The 25,320-nt window shown below is 42.1% G+C and overlaps 2 protein-coding genes across 8 annotated transcripts in view; one reads left to right on the top strand and one right to left on the bottom strand.

Annotated features, from left to right (window-relative positions):
* Positions 1-15,348, bottom strand: part of SUPT3H (SPT3 homolog, SAGA and STAGA complex component) — a 247,597-nt gene extending 232,249 nt beyond the window's left edge. Inside the window, exons 1-2 of one of the 3 annotated variants that reach the window (XM_069850820.1) lie at positions 15,301-15,348; positions 4,737-4,831 (exon numbers count right to left, since the gene is read on the bottom strand). In XM_069850820.1, the coding sequence (XP_069706921.1) occupies positions 4,737-4,831 (95 nt within the window). In that variant the 5' untranslated portion in view covers positions 15,301-15,348. Of the gene's footprint in view, positions 1-3,821; positions 3,907-4,736; positions 4,832-14,675; positions 15,209-15,300 lie in introns of those variants that run through there. The other 2 variants (XM_069850819.1, XM_069850821.1) reach the window with 2 other exon arrangements.
* The window catches only part of RUNX2 (RUNX family transcription factor 2), a 219,282-nt gene that overhangs the window by 29,482 nt on the left and 164,480 nt on the right, over positions 1-25,320 (top strand). The window lies entirely within an intron of this gene.

Genomic DNA, 25,320 nt, shown 5'->3' with positions numbered 1-25,320 from the left:
CTACCTTGGAAAGAGGTTATGGATCACCCTAATAAAGCTTTGTAAAACAAGCCTCAGCAAAATGTCCTATCTGACCTGCTGAAAACTTCTAAAATTAACACCTGTAAGTTCTATGCTTACATAATAAAATATCCAAATACCAATTAGGGGTATGGGAGTCAAAGGAATCGTAGAATCACTTGGTTGAAAAGGACCTTTGAGATCACGGAGTCAGACTGTACCTGTCCTCTACTAAATCAGATCTCAGAGTACTTCATCTCCCCAGCTTTTAAACCCCTCCACGGATGCGGACACCACCACCTCCCTGGACAGCCTGTTCCTTTATTAGCAATAAACCCTTTGGCTACGATACTGCCACTGTGCAAAGGACAATTGACATGGTGTTATTCTTTAAAGATAAACATCAAATGATTCCAGTGTTCCAATTAAAAACTAAACATACCCATGCAAAAGGTAAATTGTAAATTTACATGTGTTTGGGTGGTCTGGGACAGTCTGATGCTTTTAATTAAATCTGCATTCCTCTTACAGTGATCAGTACATTTAGTACTATCGCCAGTTACGCTGAATACTATTCACACAGAAAACAGACGTCACACAGAACATTTTTTTCTGACAAGCAAAATTTTCTTCATATTTAAGTAAAACTTCTAAACAAATACAGAACCATTTTATTTGTTACAAAATAATACATATATTTCACTTTTAAATATTTAAGACAGCTTTTCTGCAGTATTTTAGGATTTCATTGCAGGGCTCCTTCTCAAATAGATAAAAAAAATATTTGCAAACTTATCATAAAAACACAAATCTACAAAAGGATTCAGCTCATTCCCTAATGCTGTGTTTCAAAAATAGTTGTAGCATAAGTATAACCTCCTCATCTTAAATGGGATTATTCACAAGCTTAATATTACATATAAATTTAAGCATTCCAGGGAATCGAACCTTGACCCAGCACTTAAGTGCTATAAATTATCAACTAATCAAAGATACCACCTTCAGACTGGGATGCTCTGTTATCCACGGACTTCCAGATCTCACTACTAGGTTATGACAGGATTTGATTTTCGACTTCAAAAAGACAGCTTCTCTAAGTTTCTTCTGCCTTTTAAATCCTTACAACCCAACAGCCCATTTTTAACATCAGTACTAACTCCCAGAGGCCATCCTGGATTATCACCCAACGTGACTCTGCTTGCTGCGCACATTTTTTTGTTGAGAAGGCAGGACAACTTGAAGCAACTCTTCCTCTTTCTCCATGTGGATGACAAGCCACAGGAAAGGGATGATCCTACCCAACTTCACAATAAACTATGCAGAGAGAGCCTCTGTTTTCTTAAGAAAGTTGTTACCTCTTCTGCACTGTAATGCTCCAGCCTTTACTATTTCCCAGGACCTTAGGAAGTCAGCATGGATTTGTTATAAATCATCAAAATGCGAGAATCTGTAACTTCCTAAATTATGTAGTTTATAAAAAACATCAGCTTCTGTCAGAGCCTGGAAAGTTAGTTTAAAGTGGGAACTTCATTTTGCAGCCTCGGCCAAAAGAAACAGCTGTCATTTTTTCTCCACGTGGTTCCCCTAGCACTGTATCATGTCCAAAGTCTCTTCTTCTACCAGCAAACAATAAAAATGCAACATTCAACAAGCTCATTACATTCAAGGAATTTCTTTAGCTCCTACCAGTTTAATGAAATTGAAAACTGTCCCTCTAAAGCAGAGATCTGTTTGCACAGCTTTCAAAGTGTAACTGCACCAGTTCTGAGCAAAAGGAAAATGTCTATTCCTTCCATTTATATGGCCAACAATAACTCCTACATTCTGACAGAATCGTGCATACTGGTGGGGAGGGGAGTTCCCAAATACTTTATCAGGAAGTCCACAATTAAATAAAACACAGGCTCCCCCAATACTGAACTGAATTGATGCACAAGCTTCAACTCCAAGCTTCACTGCTGCTCTTTAGTTTTTTAAACACAGTTACAGTTATTTTCTCCACTGTATTTTCCAGTGTAGACAACTATAACAGACATGAACAATAACTAAACAGAATTCTCTTGGAAGGGGAGAACTAATAGTGTTCTACTTAAAAAGATCTCCGTGAAGCAAACCACTGGGTTTGTAGTGCAGAACTCATCTACTCATTTACATTACGCTCAAAAACACACCAGTGGAACGTATCCTGTGCTCCACTTAGCAACAGCTTTGTAGTCTTTTAAGGACATTTAACTGAAAATAAATTGTATCTTTGACCTTCTGACAGGGAACTCTTTGTAGAATTTAAGAGAAACAAGTAATTCCTTTTATAACTACTACCCACGTGGCTATTCAAATCAGAAAACATCACATAACAGTGAAGGTAAATCTACAAAATATGATGGAGAAAGCAGGACAACATTCTTCTCACCATCACTTATCATGCAAAAAATCTTATATTCCCTAAAAGTAGCAGTGAGTGGCCAGAGGGGACTGTTGGGAACAGGTTGAGCATGAGAGAGCTGGAAAGCAGGGGGACTTGCAATGTTATCTCCACAAGTAACCAAAACAAAACCAAGAAAAGCAGTTCAAATGTGGCCTAAACTGACTTAAAACAACTTTTCACTCCTAAATAACTCCTCTACACGTATAAAATAAGTAAAAACAAAGAGTGTATCACATGTGATATAGCAATATTAAAATGTTAAAATATTCCCATTATATTAAAAAGTCAAATTCAGTTTTTATGCAGGTAGATAACCATGATCTGTGGAGGTTTGAAATACTTTACCTTCTTTACGGCTGTGGAAGGAAACTGGCAGAAAAGAAAATATTTTTATACATAAACACACATGTTTTTATATATATATATATGTTTATAAACATATAACTAAAAATAAAGCTTTAACATGCTTCCTATCCTAATCTTCAGCTCTACACAATGGAAAGCGGAAGGAGGGAAGGAGGAGAGTAGAACATTTCAACTAAGACTATCTAAAAATTTTAATTCACACCACGTAATATTAAAAGCCACTTGCAAAGACATTAATAGATATTCAGCACTTAATGACCTAAAGTAAAACGATCGAAAGGACAGCATCACTGCAACAGTAAGGATTCATCCATAATTCTAAAAAACAACTTCCCTGTTGTTAAAATGTAGTTACCCACCTAGCAGTCAGAGGGTGAATCCTTTAACTACTTTGATTTTTATATAGCTGATTAAAGATTAATTAAGAAAATATGGAGGAACAGTGTATTAAAAGCAGCTCTCAAATATCAAGCATTGTCAATGTTCTTTCCAAAGTAAAGATCAGCAGCGCAAAATTAATTCCCTGTTAAGTTCATCCCTCTTTACCTCATCCTATCTTAAACAAGATCCTGGACGGTCAGAGGTAAGACCAGCAAAAAGAGCCAATGATTACCACTATCTTTTGAAACCGTCGATTTATCTCTCAGTACTCTGGGACGACCTTTCTTCATTTCAACTCTGACAAATGAACACAGGGAAAAATCCTGTAGGACATTTTTGCAAGATTTCATAAAGCAAAGTTCCCTTTCATGTGGAGCTGAGCTCAGCAACTGGCAAACATGCATCCTCTCCCCTCCCCATACCTAACATTTGTAATTATATATTTCTTAAAAAATGTACAATTTAGACATAAGCCACTACAGCCAAGCTCTGAGCAGCCTCAGAGGTTAGAGACCTTTTAGCTCTAGGCTGAAATATTTTTAAAAGTGCTTGATAAATCAGGAGGAGCAGAAATCCACATGGAAACAAGCCCTTGTCCCCACCCTGATAGCACAGTGTCTAGGATACACATAAAAAGGGGAAAAAATACCATATAGTGCCAGGTGAAACTTTGATGAATGAAGATTCACAGTCATCCTAGTGTAGCAGGTTACCAGTCAAGATAAAGATGACTTCTACCGAAGAAATCCTTATGATTGTGCAAGTATCTTTAGGACTGACAAAATCCATCTGGTCAAATAACACTCAAGGATTTAGAAGCTGTAAACTACAAACGCATATAATATTGCGGCTTGGAGCTAGATTTCTAGGAGCCCACTGTTAATTTATAACAGCAAATAACTTCTCTCTTAACAATTTCACTTCCTTGCTGCCAAAACCCCATTATTCATAACTGTTCCACATCTTAATTTCACCAGCAATATTAATGTCTGCATTAGTACTGAAAAATGGCAACATAAAATATTTATTTAAATAGTCGTATACGGAGCCATAGAATCTTGAGGCCATTTCCTCTCGTCCCATCGCCTGTGACTTGGGACAAGAGACCAACACCCACTTCGCTACAACCTCCTTTCAGGCAGTTGCAGACAATGATGAGGTCTCCCCTCAGCCTCCTTTTCTCCAGGCTAAACAGCCCCAGGGTCCCTCAGCTGCTCCTCATATCCCTTCCCAGGAGACAGAGACAATAGGAACAGAGGAATATGACAACAGGAAGCTTAGCTTCCTTTCATGAAGGACTGACAAATACACGTCTTTAATATTTTCCAAAGTAACGTTAAAAATGAATTTGTTTACTCAGCAGGACTTTCCCTTCAGTACAATGCATGCTTTTCATTGCTCTAACTCACCTCTGAATGCTTTACAAATCAGAAGTAAACTACTAACAGTTCCACCACCAATATCTGTTTTTCTTTCCCTCCCATCTCTCTTATCCATGCAATTTAAAACAGCTAAAAGCTGCATACAAAGCACAGATATTACCAGATACTGACTCATTACTTACATCATACTCTGTAATTCGGGTGTAAAGCTTGTTGATTTTCTTCCACCACTTGAAGAGGCAACGGTTGACATCGGGCTGGCCACAGTGCTGCTCATCTGAGTAAACAAAGAAATAACAGCACTTAAAACGCTGCATTTTATTTTACAGAAAGCATACATGTGCTTCTCACTAGATAGTCAAAAGGGAGGAAAAGCTTTTGGGGATAGAATTGAATGCTAAGAAGCTGCATGCAAAGAGAAGCTTATCTGACACTGCAGTAAAGATGACAGTTGGTGTTCACAGTACTCAAAGTATTGGATCGTCTGCTGTTTTGAAAATTACCATCTCAACAACCTACTGAGAGGTTTCCTTGCAGCATCAACAGAAAAGAATTAAGATAAAAACACTGATGTTCTGTAATAAATGGTATTTTTTTAGAGAACACTATTTTGCTACCCAAAACATCCTTTTACATTCCTGCAGTATCCTAAACACTAGTAAACCACACTCACGCTGTCTCCATTGAGACAAAGAGGAGGAAAACAAAAATCTCAGAAAAAGCCAGGAAAAAAAAATTAAAAAAAAAAAAAAAAAATCAATGAGCACCAAGATCGTGAGTTTCCCTTCTAGAACAGCAGCTTTAGGTACACATATTTTTAAGTCTTCAAAACAGAAATGCGTTAGAAAGGGTGGGATGATATGGAACTGTGGCAATGGGTCCAGAGGAGGCCAGGAAGATGATCTGAGGGGTGGAGCCCCTCTGCTCTGAGGACAGGCTGAGAAAGTTGGGGTTGTTCTGCCTGGAGAAGAGAAGGCTCTGGGAGACCTTAGAGAAGCTTCCAGTACCTGAAGGGGCTCCAGGGAAGCTGGGGAGGGGCTTTTTACAAGGCTGTGAAATGATAGGATGAGGGGGAAGGGCTTAAAATTAGAAGGGGAACTATTTAGACTGGACATTAGGAAGAAATTCTTCATGCTGAGGGTGGGGAGGCCCTGGCCCAGGCTGCCCAGGGAAGCTGTGGCTGCCCCATCCCTGGAGGGGTTCAAAGCCAGGTTGGATGGGGCTTGGAGCCCCTGATCCAGTGGGAGGTGTCCCTGCCCATGGCGGGGAGTTGAACTGGATGGGCTTTAGGGTCCCTTGCAACCCAAACCATTCTATGACTGTATTTATATGGCTAAGGGTACTATCTTTACACAAAATGTTTTACAGTCTTTCTATGCAAATTTCCCTTTAAAAATGCAGGACGGTTCTACCCTTGGTCCATAAATTAACCAACATATCTGCATTTTCCTCTTTAATAAAAAGAAGCCAAATGTCTGTAGGTAATTTCATTTTTAAAAATAACTTCATTTACTAAAACACCGGCAAATCAAAACCTATCTAATTATAGAAAACTCTATAAATACAGTACAGGGAGTTTCATTTTTGCCTTCAAGAATTTTTTTCTAACAAAGCACTGCACACACTATGCAAGGCTCCTGAAAAACAAAATATATCCCTACTACATTTCTTCCTCTTCCAGCTCACCACACGCTAGTAACAGTTGAGTTGTACTGCTTATTTCTTGTACCATTACTAGTAGCTATAGTAATGACAATGAAAACTATATGTGAATATAGTTCCCTTTATTACAAGACCTCTAAAGAGATCCCACCTTTCTCCACTTTTAAATTTTACAGTTAAGATAGATCTCTTTTCTAAAAAATAATTTGAAAGACCAGATTTATGTTAAATGCCACTAAAAGCACTGTAATCAATCACAAGCATTACTTGTAATACTCAAACAGCAAAATGATAAATTTACGCTATTAGATATACGCTTATTTATTAATGCTTTCAAGTAGATTTTCACAGACTTGTGTTCATCTTCAAGCAGATTCAAGTTCAGGCCCCCATCCTGCAAGCACTTAGGCACACATGTAGCTTTAATCACAAGTTTACTCCCACTGGAATCTGATTTTAATCACACGAGCAGTTACACACCAGGCTTAAGCGCTGGCAGGATCCTGCCATAATCAGCACTTATCAGAGTCTAGAATCTGAACAGTCACAAGTGACTTAAAGACAAAAGAAAGTGAAACCCACCTAGAACATAAGGAAGGTGACAGAGTATTTCTAGGAAAGCTCTGTGGAGCCGTGGAAGGGAGTGAAGAGGAAGCTGCAATGGTACCCGGGAGAGTACCAGCCCCAAAAGTTTGAAATGCATACATGTTCATTATTTGATTGGAATTATCATTCATATTAGTAGCTCTACACCAAATATCACAGCATCGATATTCCCAAATCTAAATGAATGCACTGTAAACTCCATACTATCCCCAGACCCTGGAGAAAGCAGTGAGGGGAAAGACTCAGTAAGTGCTTTCTAGAACAGCTGTAGAAAAAAAATCCTAAAACATACCAACCATATGTGCCTTAAAGTTTAAAAGCTGAATTACATATAAAGACTTCAGGGTTTTTGAAGTTTGGGTTTTTTGGTTGTTTTTTTTCATAAAATCACAGAATCATAGAATTCCTAGGTTGGAAAAGACCTCTGAGATCATCAAGTCCAACCCTATCTGTCCACTACCTGACATGAGGTTCTGCTCTGCTAGTTTATGAAGCATTCTCCAAGAATTCCCCCAAAACATGGAACAATTCCATAGTTACCACTTCAGAGCATAAGACTTGTGATATAAGCATAGCCTATTTTAGAGAAAATATTTTTTACAGTTCCTGCCCTAGAGGTGGTCAAGAACGGTTTAATTAAAAAAACTGGCTGGAGCACCTCTGCCATGATGCCAGGCTGAGAGAGTTGGGGTTGTTCAGCCTGGAGAAGAGAAGGCTCCAAGAAACCCTTAGAGCAGCTTCCAGTACCTGAAGGGGCTCCAGGAAAGCTGGGAAGGGGCATGGAGTGACAGGATGAGGGGGAACGGCTTTAAATTGGAAGGGGGAAGGTTTAGATTAGACATTAGGAAGAATTTCTTCACGTTGAGGGTGGGGAGGCCCTGGCTGCCCAGGGAAGTCACGACCACCCCATCCCTGGAGGCCAGGTTGAATGGGGCCTGGTCCAGTGGGAGGTGTCCCTGGCCATGGCAGGGGTGGGACTGGAGGGGCTTTACAGTCCCTTCCCATCCAAACCGTTCTATGATTCCTCCTATGAACTCGGAGGCGCGTACATCTGTATAAGTATCAGTGGGTTTGAGAGCTGAAAGCTTATCTGCTACTGCTTCACTATTCTCTATACTGCAACCAAATGATTTAACTCTCCAATCAAGCAGGTGTACAGCATTTTCTTGACACAAAAAACCAACAGCTTGTCAGGCTTCATCAGACCCTTCACAATAATTACTTCCACAGCCCACATTTTGTTTGATGGTTTAGATAATTAACTTCTTTACACATCAAAGTCCCATCGTCCGTATGCTCTATTTCCTTTCTTCCGGACATTAAAAAAAAAAAAAAAAAAAGAAATCATTCAAAAGCAGAAGCACTCAAATCAATTTTCTTCAATAAGTTCAGCTAACATGGAACTGAAAAGCCTACTGTAATCTTCAACGGGTCAATATACTGTATTTGTTTTAGCATTGAACTGAAATGCAGCTGTTTGCCATATTCTACAAAACGAATTCAGATGTTCAGATTAGGCCACAGATTATTTCAACATGCTGTATTTTAATCATTTACTCCAGTCAGGAAAAGATAACGTCTGATAAACACTGTTTGGACTAATCATAAGTTCCTACCCAAATACATCCAGCTTTTACAAACTCTTTTGCCATAAGTAAAAATATTGCAATCAAATGTGTAACAAAAATTTACACTAAAAGGTATACCATTAAGACTTTAAAGCATATACAGTCATCTTGGAGTCTTTCATAGAATCACAGGGTCATTATGGTTAGAAGAGACCTCCAAGCTCATCCAGTCCAACCATCAGCCCAACCCCACCGTGCCTGCTAAACCCGGTCCTCAAGTACCACATCTACCAAGTCTAAACCTGGTCAGTTTAAAACAAAAGTGGGAGTCTCCTGGATTTTATCTGTCTCCGCACCAGCCCTCTTCTCTTGCCTTTCACAAATACATTTTGCATACAACCCAAAATCATGCAAAAATTTAGACTGACAGATTTTCATTTCCAGAAACCCAAATAAACAGGAAAGAAATAAGAGCCAAGATGACTATGAGTTAACACAAAATTAAAATTATGTTTTTGTTTTCACACCCTCTGCTTCAAAGTACTTAGAATTAGTCGGCTACCACTGAGGATTTCACTGCTATGCTACTATAAACTCAGTTGACCACGTGCAAGACTGGCTTTCTCAATGTGTACTCAAAATTATAAAAAAAAAATAAAGTAAATTAAAAATCCCCATAGTTTACAAAGTAGTTGTGTGTGTGTGTATATATATGTATGGCCCTAGCAGAAGCTGCCCAGGGAGATGGTTGAGTCCCCATCCCTGGAGAGGTTTAAAAGACAGGCAGATGAGATGCCCAGGGATCTGGTTTAGTTGTGGACAGGTACAGTTGGACTCGACCTCAGAGGTCTTTTCCAACGAAGTGATTCTATGATTTTATCATCACCTTGTTTTGCTGATTTCACACTTTCCCAGTAGCACGGAATAACTGAATATTAAAGCACGAGAGTATTAAGGTCCATAAGTTCTCCTGAGCTGTTCAAGCAGGCTAGAACTACAAACACTCTACAGGGTCTCAGATAAGTACAATGCAGGGATGACCTAGATTTTTCTATAAATTAATGATTGAAATTGTATAACGAAACACCTTTACTCTCTAACCTGTTCAGGTACAAAAAAAAAAATCAGCTTCTTGTGTAACAATTAAGAAATGGCTTTGCTTATAGGCAGTAAGACAACTTCCATATTCTCTAAATACGGCGTCTTAAAAGCCAAGCAGATAAAGAAAAGGCATGAACTTCCAAGGAACAGCCAGACCAAATCCCTGATTCAAAGCAATCTGCGGGCAGGCAGTGACACATCTGCATCAGGTCTGCACACAATAACATCATTCAAAGCTAGGGATGCAATCTCAGCTTTCTTTCCTTTTTTAATTAATTAACAAAGTACCACAAAGTGGAGTGCATGCACTGTTCATGCTAAGGGTAACACACTACATCTGCTACTGCTGCTTCCATTTAGCACCTGATAGACTGGATGCTTATGATAATTCTGTTTTAAAGCAAATACCAGGAAGAAATATTCACCTTCTAGCAGCCAATGCACAGCCCAGCTTACACCACCCAGACAAATAAGTATCTCCTCTTCAACTGTGACACTTTTCTTTAAGAAAACTAAACATGACTCCCCCCTTTCCTTTTGTAAGGCAACTCAGTCATTCTCTCCCATTACAGAAGTTACAGAAGAACAAAGTCAGTCTGATAACAAGGGGTAAAACCTATCTTCAAATACACCTAAGCACAGGTTTTGGTCCAAAGAATAAAATGCACTTTCCAGATTTTATCTTTAAAACTGTCTTGCTCCACATCCTGGAGATAAAATAATCCTTAATGTTTGTTTCTATACCTCACAAGAAGGTATCTTTGTGCATTATTTTTAACATAGACCTCCACTGAAAGCAGAAAACAAGCACAACTCTCTCACTGACTTTTCAGGGTGGAGGAAACATCAATAACCAACTACAGACTACAGCAAAACCTTCTGACTCCATTCTAAGCAAAAAATACTGTATTCTACTCAAAATTACTCATATTCTAAGCTATTATTTGCCCATCCACAAGTTCGACATGACAGTTATTTAAGCCTCTTCTCAAACACACCACAGAATGGTCTGGACTACTGAAAGAATATTAATACACAGATGTAACTATTTTATTTCAGACCAAGAAACATAAAGCATAGTCTTACACCAGAGGTATGCCTCTACATCTGGAGATGTTTACCAACACTTGTTATAGCTTCTAACTCCAGTCTAACCAGAGCTCTGCCCTTCCCCAGAGCAATTTACTTGCTTTTAACCAAGAAAGCAGGAAAAATTAACATATACGTCCACCTCCCGCTGAACTGAATGTGCAGCACTTTTTGCAGAACTCCATGCTACATTTGACAGTTCATCACAGAATTATAGAATCGCTAGGCTGGAAAAGACCTTTGAGATCGAGTCCATCCATCCCTGTCCACTTCTAAACCAGATCCCTGAGCACCTCACCTGCCCAGCTTTTAAACCCCTCCAGGGATGGGGACTCCACTACCTCCCTGGGCAGTCTCTGCCAGGGCCTGAGATCCCTTTTGGTGAAGAAATGTTTCCTGATGTCCAATCTGAACCTGCCCTGGTGCAACTTGAGGCCATTCCCTCTAGTCTCATCGCCTGTCACTTGGGAGAAGAGACCAGCACCCACCTCGCTACAACCTCCTCTCAGGCAGCTGCAGACAGTGATGAGGTCTCCTCTCAGCCTTCTTTCCTCCACGCTAAACAGCCCCAGGTCTCCAACCCCTTCACCAGTTTCGTTACCCTTCTCTGGACACTCGCTGGCCCCTCAATGTCGTTCTTGTAGGGAGGGGCCCAAAACCAAACACAGTATTTGAGGTAGAACTGCAAATGAAGCACCAATGACTATCTTTCTTTCTGCAACTTGGTGACCACGACCTTCCTGCAGCAGCCACTATTTTCAGTGAAGGAAATACAAGGTGTGCTTGCAAGCCTTGTGATAAAAACCATTAACCATTAAGAACTTACACAGCTAACTCCAGCACGCAAAAACAAAGAGACTCCAATCTGTAACCTACTCATTGCTTTGCTTTTTCTGTAAAGTAACACATTTTTATGTGTCTATGCAGATTAGTTAGCTAAGTTTGTTCTGTCAGTATGCTTTACTCCTCATTTGTCAGCAAGCAAATCCACTGGTCATCACGGTTACCGTCTACCTTTAGTTCCATTTAAAGTAATTCAAAATTTAAAGTTTTGCTAATGCAGCTGGGTTCTCCATAAAGTACAACTAAGGTTACCCCCTTCTTGCTGTTAGATTTAAACAATACTTTACAAATATAATTTCTCTTTGGACCTCCACCTGCCTTCATCTCCTCAACTCCTTTGAAGGTGGCATTATCTTCCTACCGTATCACACTGTTTAGAGTACATCGATCCTTCTCCTTTCACATCACCCTTAGCTGTGTTTAGTTCACTATTTGAAACAGAATTGAAATAATCTCACGACATAGTTTTACCCGACCTTAACAGAACATTCTGGTGTATCAGGAATTTCATGCCTCTCCCCACTGTGGCCCTCAAGTTATAGCATCAACATCTGCACCAAAAATTCCTAGTCAAGAATGAGTAGCCAAATAGAGGAGAGATAAGAATTCTCTCCAGTTCTTACTGCTCAAGTGTTCCCCTCCTTTCTGAAATCATCACTTGTGACTGTAGGTCTAAAATAGCTAAAGCAGAAAACATTTGCCTCCATTGTTACTTATTTACACACCACCTGGCACAAGGAAAACTACAGGAACAACAGCCACAGCTTCTACATGAACTAAAACCATGAAAATTAGTTTGTGAGATGCAGGTCTAACACTAAATCAGCAACCTTCAGGACACTAATCCCTTTCAAAGATCTCATTCACACAGATGATGTCCAATAGGTTTCTGCTAAAACGTATTCTCATTTACTCAAAACCACAGGTTCTTCTCTGCTACTTAGGCACATGATTTTTAAGGGCTCTTAACACGGGAGAGCTGTATCAATAATTCTTAAGATTTATTTGAGAGGCATTAGCAAGAGTTAGGCCAATACCTAGTCGTTTCAAATCACCTCTTCCATACAAGCTCCTGGCCTCTTTTCACACTACTGTTAATTCTTCTGTGACAGTTTCAGGCACTGTGTGAGCCAGAAACTTTGCAGCCGACTCAAAGGCATGTAAAATACAGCACCAAAGGTTATTTATAAACAGAAATCTACTCTGCCGTAGCTTGTAAATAAACACATACTAAGAAGACTTTGAATTAATAATGATAACATATAGCACTAGGAATGCCAAGTACCTGAAACACAGATTACAGTCCTCATCAATATCTATTTCAGTCCCTTTGACATACAGTTTTTCTGACCAGCACCAGATAAGCTCCTAACTGAGTCGCTACTGCCTAGTTCCACGAGAACATAGGCGTAACTAGTTTCCTTTTCCTAACGTACTTTGTATACCTACACATTTGGATATTTCGCAATTGCAGCGAGAGCATCAACTCAATTAGTTTCTACCGTATAATTACACGTTTGGGTTTGGCCTCATGCCTTAAAACACACTTGCAATGATGACCTAGAAAGACACCATCTAGCTGGTCTCGCTGCTTGAGGGCTTCAAAACACGATGGCAACACTGATGTGTTTGATGCTCAGCATTACTCTACAGACTACTGCACCCAACTAATGCTTAAAACACTTGTAGCTTACTAAATTACAGCTTGCTTATGCTGAGAAGTCACTAATTGACTAATCAAATTTCAGACAGCTCCATTATAAGTTATTCAAAATTGAGCCCATGAGAGTAATTCGATTGGTTATGATCCTCCAAGGCTTCGCAAATAATCTAAAGGCTACTGAATCCTGTTAAACCTCAAGCAATGTTTCCAAATCCATATATTTGAAAATCACAAGTGAAATGCCAGTAAAGCAAAAAAGGATTTCTTATTTACATCTCAGAGACACAACTGAGTTTGTCTTTCTGCCTTTCCAGCATATGCTGGTTGAACCTCAAGATTTTTTTCAGGATCATCACAGCTAAGAATTTCTTTACCTAAATGAAACCTAACATTTGCACACCTCCCCATACATGCAGAGATGAGGCTTTCAGAAAGCCATAAATAAATACTGCTACAGTTGGAAAAGCTACTTTTGACATCAGCATTCACATCTACACAGGAGAAAAAGGAACCAAAATAAAACAAAAGCCGATTTGCCTATTAGTAACATGCAAATATGAGGCTGTCCCAGACAGTTACCAGTCTGTCACTGCCTTCCATGCCACTGGGATCTGGCCAACAACAAAAATAGATACACAAAAAGGGAGAAAGGGAGGGTGCCAGGGTGCCGTGCCTTAAGCTAAACGGAAAGAGAGGCCTGGACCAAGACAGAGAATGATGTGGGAGTTGGATCCAAGACCTCAAAACAAAACTGAAGCGTATCACCAACACCACTGCAAACCCTGAAACAGATTGACTCTTACGTCTCACAATAAATCCTTGATACTAATGCACACAGCAAAGTTGGTTGGTAGCAATGTCAGTTTCCTTCCTCCCCTTCACATACACAATAACAGATATTTTGCATCTAGAATATGTGCTTTATATTCATCAACTGCAAAGCGTTCATTTGATTAATTTCTAGGAACTTATATGCAGTTGAGCCATATCCAAAAATATAGTTAGTAAGCAGCCAAACCACCTAAAGCCTGCATCAAGAAGCATTCTTATGGACTCTCTGTTATCACCAGGTTTTTAGCATTTACCAGTAAATTCAGTGAAGACCGATAACTTCTGTAAGGAAATCACAAGGATTCCTATCAATAAGCCACCACACACGTTTGTACAAAATAAATAAAATTCAATTCCTCCAGAGTAAAATTACAAACTACCGACGTTTCATAGAATCATGGAATCATTAAGGTTGGAAAAGACCTCTGGCAGCCCTCAACAGCACACGGCATGGCCTCTGGCACAGAATTTTAAGTCCACAGTTAAAAAAAAACCACAACAGTTCTAGAAAAATCTTTAAGATTCGTCGCAAGACGACACAATGAGCAGCCGCTGCTCACCCCCGTCCTGCACGACCCACAAGATGCAAACCCCCCATGGATGGAGATAAGCAGCAACCCCCTCCCCTCAAACAACCCTGACTGGAACCTGCGAGGTCAACAGTCCTGAAATACGGCCCCGCAAAGCTAAGCGGCCATGCTAGGTCAGTCAACAGCCACACGCCAGCTCAGGCCCTCACTGGTGACTCAAAGGCTCACCCTGAGGATGGAGGGGTGGACAGATGGATGGATGAGATGTGCAGGGGAGGAAGGAAGGACAGAAGGGAGGGAGGAAGAAAGGAAGGACAGAAGGGAGGGAGGAAGGAAGGAAGGACAGAAGGGAGGGAGGAAGGAAGGACAGAAGGGAGGGAGGAAGGAAGGACAGAAGGGAGGAAGGAAGGAAGGACAGAAGGGAGGGAGGAAGGAAGGACAGAAGGGAGGGAGGAAGGAAGGAAGGACAGAAGGGAGGAAGGAGAGGAGGGTGCAGGAGGAGGAGGAAGGAGAGGAGGGTGCAGGAGGAGGAGGAAGGAGGAAGGACAGCAGGGAGGAGGAGGAGGAGGAAGGACAGCAGGGAGGAGGAGGAGGAAGGACAGCAGGGAGGAGGAGGAGGAGGAAGGACAGCAGGGAGGAGGAGGAGGAGGAAGGACAGCAGGGAGGAGGAGGAGGAGGAAGGACAGCAGGGAGGAGGAGGAGGAGGAAGGACAGCAGGGAGGAGGAGGAGGAAGGACAGCAGGGAGGAGGAGGAGGAGGAAGGACAGCAGGGAGGCAAGCAAGGCAGCCTGGCTGGCGGTGCCCAGCCCCCTGTGCGCTCCCCAGGACACAAGGCGAGGGGCAGGAGCTGCACCTCGTCCCTTCCCTGCGGGCCGGCGGCGCGGGCGGAGGCGCGGGGGCTGCGGGAAGATGGCGCGGGGGGAGGAGCGGCGGGAGGAGCCGCCGGCATGTGCGGCCCCGCAGCCCGCCCCTCCCGGCACCGCCCCTGCCCGCAGCCCGCAGCCACCCCGTCCCGCGTGTCCCCGCACCCCACGTCTCGCAGCATCCCCCCTGCATCCCACCTCACCCCGCATCCCACATCTCGCAGCATCCCCCCTGCATCCCATCACTCCCTGCATCCCACCTCACCCCGCATCCCACATCTCGCAGCATCCCTCCTTTCCCCGCATCCCCCCTGCATCCCACCTCTCCCTGCATCCCACATCCACCTGTGTACCGCCTCTCCCTGCATCCTGCTTCTCTCTGCATCCCTCCTCCCCCCGCATCCCCGCATCCCCGCATCCCACCTCTCCCCACATCCTCACATCCCACCTCTCCCCGCATCCCACCTCTCCCCGCATCCCACCTCTCCCCGCATCCCCACATCCCACCTCTCCCCGCATCCCACCGCTCCACACATCCCACCTCTCCACACATCCCCGCATCCCACCTCTCCCCGCATCCCACCTCTTCCCGCATCCCCACATCCCACCTCTCCCCGCATCCCCACATCCCACCTCTCCCCGCATCCCCGCATCCCACCTCTCCCTGCATCCTCACATCCCACCTCTCCCCGCATCCCTCCAAAGCCGGTGTTAACCCCCAGCTCCCCGCACCCCCTGCCCCCCATCCCTGCCAGCGACGGGGCTAAAATATGAGAACAGTTTGGGAAAAGTAGCTGGATTGGCCGTAGTGGGGGAATTTTCACTCCAAGAAGGACGTTCACAGGCTGGAGAAGGAAACAGAGCTGAGGAAGGGGCTGGACAATAAGGATGATGAGGAGCAGCTGGGGGACCTGGGGTTGCTTAGCCTGGAGAAGAGGAGGCTGAGGGGAGACCTCATCCCTGTCTGCAACTGCCTGAGAGGAGGTTGTAGCAAGGTGGCTGCTGGTCTCTTCAACTATATGACAGGCGATGGGACAAGATGGAATGGCCTCAAGTTGTGTCAGTGGAGGTTTAGATTGGATATTAGAAGAAACTTATTTACTGGAAGAGTGGTGAAGCCCTGGCAGAGGCTGCCCAGGGAGCTGGCAGAGTCTCCATCCCTGGTGGTGTTCAAAAAACATGTAGATGTGGCACTTAGGGACATGTTTTAGTAGGGATGGTGCTGTTGGGCTGACAGTTGGACTTGCTGATCTTAGAGGTGTTTTCCAACCTTAATGATTCCGTGATTCTGTGATTAGGCAGGTGTCTGGCCTCCTGTGGGAGCCAGCACACTCCCACCTTGGCAGCTCCACCACTGTAGAGGTGTTTGGAAACAGCACCATGTCTTCTCACTGCCTGAAATAGCTGTCTGTGTACATTGCTGCCCATGGAAATCCCTGGGGATCCTCCAGCAACAAAGCAAGTTGTACAGCTTCAATGATACCAAGGTGGTTAAAGGTGTTAAGGTGGTTAAATATCTTCCATCTGTGAGCAGGGTCAATGTTTTCCCTCTGATTCCTGGCAACAGCAGCTTTCCTCTCCCTGCATCCTGTCAGCTCAACACGTTCAAGGGAAGGGCATGACTAGGTGAGGCGAAGCATTTAACTTACCTTTCCTTTCTTCTTTTAACCTTTTCTTTCTTCATCGCCTCCCAGTTGCAGGGTTTTGTGGGTTTGGTTTGGTCCGTCCACCCATCTGCCAGTACACACACGGGTTTGGTAGGCAACAGACTGATTTGTACCATGGTATAAACTGGAATTAAGTGACTGATAGAGATACGTGGAGAAACTGTTGGTGCTTTCTTCACCATACATGCAAAAACTTTGCGTTTCTTGAAGGTTTGCAGGGTGCATGGCTTCCAAAGTTATGCTCTATCCTCTGCTTCGTCCCTGTCAGTCCCATCTTTAATTCAAATCCCTGCCTGCATTCTGAACAGGAGCCATATTATTTCTACTACAATTCATTTTAAGAAACTGACAGCTCAGAGACTTTCTAATTTTACATACATCACAGCGTTTTACTTCTCTTTTTCTGAGGGACAAGAAAAGGAGGAAGCTCTGGCTGCCACTGCGATATTCTATATGGTTATTCTATGATTCTATGATTCTTAATGCTCTCAAATGCCATCAAATCATTTGAAAGCCATCTAATTTACTGCCTTTTCCCCTTAGCTTCCTTCCTCTTCCCTTACTTTCCTTTTTTCCTCTGCCTTTCACTCCCCATCTTTCTTGCTACCTCACATAAACACTCGATCCATTCCCTCTGCATTGCTTCCTTCCCACTCCCACCTCCTACAGCAGCTTCCGAAAGATGAAGCAGTTCTGCTGCTCGGTGCTGAGCGCTGCCAGCCTCTCTCCCTTCTGCCACTGCTTACGATTCCAGAATAAAGCTGATAACGGCCAAAGCACTGGCAGCAACAGGGCAAAACACCAAGCAGCTAAAATAATCTAGAGAATAAGGGGTTCGGTGCTTCTGATTGCTGCACGCGCAGCCAAATCTAGTCATTGCTGCAAAGAGGAGGGCCTGATCTCTTCCTTCCTGTTACATGTTTTAAAACACCTCGGCAACCCACGCCAAAGCAGGGTTACTGATAAGCATTTTCCTGGCCAAAAGGAGAAATAAAGCATTCTGCCAAAGTTATGAAAGGTACTTCCTTGAGGCAACGCAGTGTTAGCCGCGTTCTGTGATTTGCCACAACCTTATGTTAAACTGAGGAAGGCAAAGCAGAATATTGCTGACATTTCAATGATATGTACGTGTCTTTTTACGTATCTCGGAACTGGTACAACAGACCAATAGGAAAACAGAAAATTACGATGCCAATTCAGTGTGGTAATTTTAATAAGGGAACTACTTGCATAATACGTTTAAGCGTGTCGAATGTGAGTTACATAATTTCCAGGAGCTTGAATCAGGGCAGTGTGACTAGGTGAGGTGCCTGAAACAGCACTGACTGAACGTTTTCTGACAATTTTTGTTGCTGTGCAAAACCCCCTTGCCCTCAGTGAGAGATTACTGGTTCAGAAGCAATTGAAGTTAGTGCCCAATGATGAGCTGGGCTGATGAAAGAACATTTTCTGTGTTGCTGCTTCTATAGATGATGACTCCTGGCAGCATTTTTGAGCAAGAAAGATACTTAGTGGTGATGGAACCTTAAGATCTAATAAAAAAAATTACTAGAAGCCAGGAGGAAAGAGGAGAGGAGCACAATGTCTAGTGCTGTGCATGATTGTTGGTAAAAGTGCAACGGCTGCTCGCTGCTCGAGTCTGAATTCTTACTATACTTCACAGACAAGAAAAAAGAGCAAGTTTTAGTTATGTGCTATAAAAGGGCACATACAGAATTCTCTTTTCAGGTCACCTTTCAGATCATAAGGTCATTATAAACTGTCTCAGCACTTTTTCAAGCTGGAGTCTGCTCAAACCATAATGCCTACAAAGTTTCACTTCGAATAGGCCTGATTTTCTCTGTCATTTGTTTTCACTTTTTATTTCGCTGCAGAACATAAAAAGTCAGAAAACTATTTTATTTTCCTCTACATAGCATATAATTTACATCAATCATCCCAGGAGGTCAGTACCACTGGGGTGTCATTTAAATACAATGAATATAAAGTAATGAAGCTCTTGCTGGAGTGGATAGCCACAATTCTTGGAGAAAAAGAGAGAGAGAGAGAGAATTTCCAAAGCATGTGGAGAAAACACAACGGGAGACCGAGTGAATTCATCACACCACAAAAATGTCTCTATCCTGTCGACAAAGTCATTAAAGGAAAATGAACCATTGTTACTCTAGACGCTTGCATTCCTTTGGCAAAATAACCTCAGTGTAGAAGCATTGGTGCAAAGAGAATTTGCACACACAAGAGAAAAAAAAATTAAATGTATTTAAAAAAAAGGAAAATATCTCGATTATGTAATAAAAGAAATCCTCCATGCTCCAAAGAAGACACGGAGCCTCTGCAGAAGCCACAACTAATAAGGAACCGTATGCAGTGGTACAGGGTCGTTTCTTTTCCTCCTGACAACAAGTAAATGCCAACATGGACAATTCTTTTCAGATAACCCACAAATTATGTTCTTTAATTACACAAATGTTTCTACCCTTTGCTAATCCATAGCCATCCTGAGTTTTAAGATCCCTTGTTGAGATTTCCCCAGTATTCTTTCCCTTTTCATATTCATTTACTTCCAGTAATTTTTTTCAGTCTCCATTAAAGCAATCTGTGAGGAATGCAGGGATTAGAAAGGTTTGCTGTGTTCAATTTTCCTTAATTCTTTGGCAGTGGGTGTCCAAATAAGAGAAAGTGTCACATGCCTGCAGTAAATCATAGCTTATACCAGTTGCAGAAAATAGATTGTACTTAGAATCATAGAATCATGGAATGATTTGGGTTAGAAGGGACCTCACAGCCACCCAGTCCCACCCCTACCACGGGCAGGGACACCTCCCACTGGATCAGGGGCTCCAAGCCCCATCCAACCTGGCCTTGAACCCCTCCAGGGATGGGGCAGCCACAGCTTTTGGGCCAGGGCCTCCCCACCATCAGCATGAAGAGTTTCTTCCTAATGTATCATCTAAATCTTCCCCCTTCCAATTTAAAGCAATTCCCCCTCATCTTATCACTCCATGCCCATGTAAAAAGTCCCTCCCCAGCTTTCCTGGAGCCTCTTCCAGTACTGGAAGCTGCAGTAAGATCTCCTGGGAGTCTTCTCTTCTCCAGGCTGAACAACCCCAACTCTCTCAGCCTGTTCTTGTATGGGAGGTGCTCCAGCCCTCTGATCATCTTCATAGCATTCTCTGGACCCATTCTAACAATTCCATTTCCTTCTTGTGTTGGGAATTCCAGAACTGGACACAGGACTCCAGGTGGGGTCTCACAAAAGCAGAATAGAGGGGGAGAATCACCTCCCTCGCCCTGCTTGAAAACACTACCTAAGCCTACACCTTCCTCGAGGAAATGCCACCTAAAAGCCAACCGTCATGCAACCCCTAGTAGAAAAAGATAGAATTAAACAGCTGCAGCAGAAATCCCTCCTTTTATTACAAATTATTCCATGGTATGGCAAAGTCCTGTTTGCTATACAAATTGGAACAGAATCATGCTTAATGAAATTATCACGTTTATTGTCAAAATGATATAGGAACGTAATACATAAAAATACATAGATTACATGAATTATTTTTAATACCAAAGCACGGCATTGATTTAAGAAAATATGGAAATGGAAATTTGTTTTCAGGAGCTGCCCTGGCGCAGGGAGCCACAAATGAGCAGGGTGCTGCGGAGGAAACGCTGGCAAACACCAAGTCATACCTGTTAATTACAACAAATACGTTCACAGACAACAGCGAGCGTGCAACTTATCCATCATTTACAGCCACTGGAGTGTAGTGAAGTGAATTGTTTTCCTGGCAAACGTCCCAATTAATTGGGCGTGCTATTTATTAGGGTGCTGATTAAAGCATAGTCTGCAATATAATAGTCGAGTATGAAGTTGCCAGCTCTTAGTCACTCCTGGCTCATATGGGTGAAAGCAGGAGAGCAGACTAGCACAAGATGAAAATAATGATGTATTCTGTGTCAAAGTGGATCTAAGGAAATTCCAGTGCCTGGAAATTAAAGACCTGGAGAAACAGAATAAGGCAGCACCATAATCTTGTAAGACAGGAGTTTGTGTTGTGTAATCCAGTTGTGACCAAGAGCTTCAATTTGTAATAGTCATTTTGCATATGTATTAACATTCCCCTCAGAAGCTAATACTGTCAGCATACCCTTAAGTAGCATATAAGACAACAGCAGATTTTGTTCCTGACCAATTAGAAGCAATTCACTTGAAGAAAAACTGCTCTGAGGGGTCCTTTTCCCAGCCACTGCCTCCTCCAGCCTCTCCAGTCAACTGCCCTACCTGAGACTCTAGCTTACAGAGGGCTAGTTTGTAGTACGCTATTCAAAACCATGGTTTCCACAAACAAGGTTGGGAGTTTCCACACACAATCAAGGAAATGTATGCTAATAATTGCATATATTATCTCATATAACGCTTGAGGTTTTATCCCAACCAAGATAACCACCAGAGCAAACCGAAACCATGATTTCTACCAGCAAAATATTTCTTGGTCCTGGATCATTCTTAATTTACCTTGCTAGCACTGATGCAAGACCTGGGTAGAAGGCCCAACTGGCCATGATAATTAACGAACTACAAATCTGCATATGCTTTTCTTCTTACCGACTTCCTACGTTGGTCATCGCATTTTGGCAACATCCTGCATTGTGCCTCTAGAAGCTGAGATATTCAAGGGTGACCTCTACGATTAGAGAGCTCCAGCGAAAAGGCTCTAATAACAGAAATTAAGTCTTAGTGCAGAGTCTTTCTTACAAAGCTGACTCAGCTCAAAAAGCACGCAACTCTGAGAAGAACACCGTGGCAGTATGCTAGATGTTCTGGTGACTTAAAAAATGGGAGCAGTAAAGAGGAGGCAATGATCCAACTCTTCCAAGCAAGGAAAAAAGCCAACCCTAGTCACCAGGAGTCGCTAGGGAGCAGGTTGCAGCTTTAGCTAAACATTGTCCTCATGGATCTTTAGGAACTTACTGAAGCAAAACTTCTGGCAACTACGATATCAGGAGTAGGTTTCAATTTCAGGTGCAGTCACCCAAAATGAGGAGTCTCCACATGGGCTGTGTTTAGGTTCCCATAACAGTGAATGGAAATCTGGTCAACATAGAGAGTGCAGGCAAACGACCAATTCAGTCCATTAGGAAGTAGATGCCTACGTTTGGTCATTAGACTTGCTCTCTAGAAGCCACTCACTGCATTTCCTAGTGCTGAGTTTAATTATCTATGTCAAGTACTTCGGGCAATGCTGCCTGGCCTCCATCTGCCTTTCCAAAGAGTGAAGAGTTTCACCTCGGAACCAGCTCCTATGTGCCAGCCCCGTGGCTATTTCTTAGGGAGCGCAAAGCATCTGTAATGGCACTAGACTTAATTTTACGCAAGTGAGTATAATGGGAGCTTCAACATCTAGCTTAAATGTAAATATTTACATTGTAGACAAACAAATTTAGGTGTCTGAACCTGGAACTCAACTCTCCTCCAGCTGTCATTTGTCCAAGGAAAATAACATGGATATATAATTATTGTTTCCTTATATTGGATATACAAATTGGAGTATTATGTTGCTTGCAGAAAATTTGCAGGTTTCTGAATCCTTTGTACCCTTAACAAAAATACATCTGGGGTCATTTTGCCATGGAGAGTAAGTCGAATCCTCAGGTCAACCATTTCCAAATGACACGGTTAGGTTATTATGGACTCCTGCCATAAGCCTTTGAAAGATAAATGAGAATTAGCCAGAACGCTGAGCTTTCCTCTGCAGAGGAAATGTAGAGAGAGGCCATTAGTTCTCTTTAGATTGCATATTAATATCATGAAAGTTTCGAGAATCAGTACATTCAAACCTGTCATTTCTTGAAATATAGAAATAGTGCCAGGAATTTGCATCAAATTACTTCTAGACTGCAGAATAAATAACATCAGCCACAGGTTGCTGAAGATTTAATTTCCTCAATGTCCTGAAACAAATACATGTTATTTGACTGTGCGGAGCAGGTAGAATGCTGAGTTTATGGTTCCACAAAACTTAATCCCTTCATGTGGGTGCCCAGTGGTGGTAATCTGTGTACCTTAGATAGGAGATACAAATGGATCAGAGAAGCTGCTTTTTTTTCTCTGAATAAATGTTTAAATATTTAGGGCCAAATTCCACTGCTAAACATATGAACACAGCTCTCTTTGAGTTTATTGGAGTTGTGTGTGTGTATCTAAGAGCAGAACTTGGCCCTTACGTTTTAGATTTTAGCACTAAGCTTCCAGTGTAAAATAACGTGTGATCCGTAACACACACACGAAAGTGGCAAGTCCTAGTTTTAAAGGCAGGGTCCAATTGCACGTTTCTGTCTTTCTTTTGGATAAGAAGCACTGCCTTCAGCAGAATGCCTGAGCGAAGTCCTGCCTCTTCTCCAGACAGTCTTCCTTTTGTATAAGGTGTTCCTCTGGCAGCTTCAGTCGTTTCTGGGAAACACAGTAGGATCCCTTTTTATTTCTCTGCTGCTTCTCTCCAGTTTCCATTCGGCCAGTTTTGACTTAGCATCATGATGGAAATACAGAAGCATTTAAACATACTCTTAGACTAATGAATTAGATATATAACTTTAATTATGAAAAAGTGAAGTTTAAACTATAGGCAATGTGTTCAGATCAGCCAAAGCACATATCCACCCACCTTTTCCAATGAACCAATATTACAACTGGGATCAGCTAAACCACTTCTACTGGGAATTGCTACAGAGTACAAACACGGAACTATGGAATCGGGAGAGATTCTTTCCCTATCATTGCCATCCTTTGAATCCCTCTGTTACAAAGTAAAGTATCTAGATTCTTGAGTGTTCCTTTCATTTATTAGACTGATATTCACCTAACATCTAGGATGAGGAAAGACAAAGAATGACCTCACGGTACTTGTGCCATCTTGCATGAATGCTGTATGACACAGTCCGATAGAAACCTGTGCCAATGCCAAAATAAGAAGAGACAGTGACAAAAAAAAACCCTAAAAGAAAACAAAAAAGCCACCCCCCTGAGCAACAGGGCAGTGATCGACCACTCTGAAGTTTCTCCAGGGTTTCAAAATTCCTCAAAAATTACTTTCTCCCATCTACTCTAGCTCTGGACTTTCTCATTATCAAAAAAAATACTCTGACTGTTATCAACTACATGAGCGTACTGAACAGTTTGTATATTTTAGTGGGTTTTGTGAAAGTCATGTTCTTATTGGGGATTAAAGTTTTTGAAGGATGGAAGGCTTTGGGAAGATTTCTTATTGACATTCTCTGTGTACTTTATATTCTCTTTTCTCTGGTAATATACTAATGCTAATGGCATCCAGGACGGCAGAGGAAGATCTTGCACAGTTTTAAAGTTTTACAGATGCAATTTTAAGTGAGAGTGAGCTGCTAGCTTCCTTCAGTCTCTTTAAAATCCTGCACAGATGGAGAGACAGACAGTGAGATTAATCATTAATCCTTCAAAAAATGTTGTTCCATTTGTGGCCAAAATAGTATCTTATGGCATTCATTGCAAAGGTCAACTAGAAATTCTTCCATACAAAATAGCATCTTCTTTTGTCAGTTTTAAAGTGACTTCTGCTCCAGCTTCCTTCCTCATAGAGCAGCTTATTCTTTGCACAAATGCAAAAATAAGTACCATAAGGAAAGAAAACATCTATCACAATCCACTTCTTTCATGGTGCTTCCATGGAGCTGCTCAATTATTAACAAATATCTAAATATGAGTATTGATCATGTGCTTATAGCACAGGTGTTTTCTTCTACTAACTCTTCTATCAAAGTCATCTTTTCTTTAAATTAGGCTGCGTCTTATTAAATATCATCCAATTGTAGCTTGTGGCCTTAAATGTATCAAACATCCTGTTCATCCTGTGACATCCTGCATAGGAAGGCACGGTGCATGCTGATGTCACAGACTTTGCACCGTCGCAGATTTACTGAATCGGGCCTTTTATAGCATCGCTATTTCAGTAGGTGTGCGCCTACCCCAGACAAACGATGTGGTTTTGTCAACTGTTGTCAAAATGCTCGCCCGCTCTCCACACCACTTGGAGTAGTGTTGAAAACAAACACTCTTCCAGTGCAGACAGAGTCAGTTGAGTTCAACACCTATTGTAACAAATTCTTCTATACGCTCGGAGACAAATCCTGTGCAGACAAGTTGTCCCACGAGCCCTTGATTTGCTGCAGTAAGCAATGAACTTATCTGACCTTGTCCACACCAGTAAGGCAACCATTCCTACTCCTACTTGAGGGGATCTGAGGGTGGAAAATTATTTTTGACACTCCTCGTAAAAAACAGATCGTTTTTCTAAAGAAGGCAAACTCCCTGTG

The sequence above is a fragment of the Phaenicophaeus curvirostris genome, chromosome 2, assembly GCF_032191515.1.
Source record: "Phaenicophaeus curvirostris isolate KB17595 chromosome 2, BPBGC_Pcur_1.0, whole genome shotgun sequence".
Classification (NCBI taxonomy): domain Eukaryota; kingdom Metazoa; phylum Chordata; class Aves; order Cuculiformes; family Cuculidae; genus Phaenicophaeus; species Phaenicophaeus curvirostris.
The sequence above is the reverse complement of the archived record's forward strand: the minus strand, read 5'-3'. Positions and strand labels throughout refer to the sequence as shown.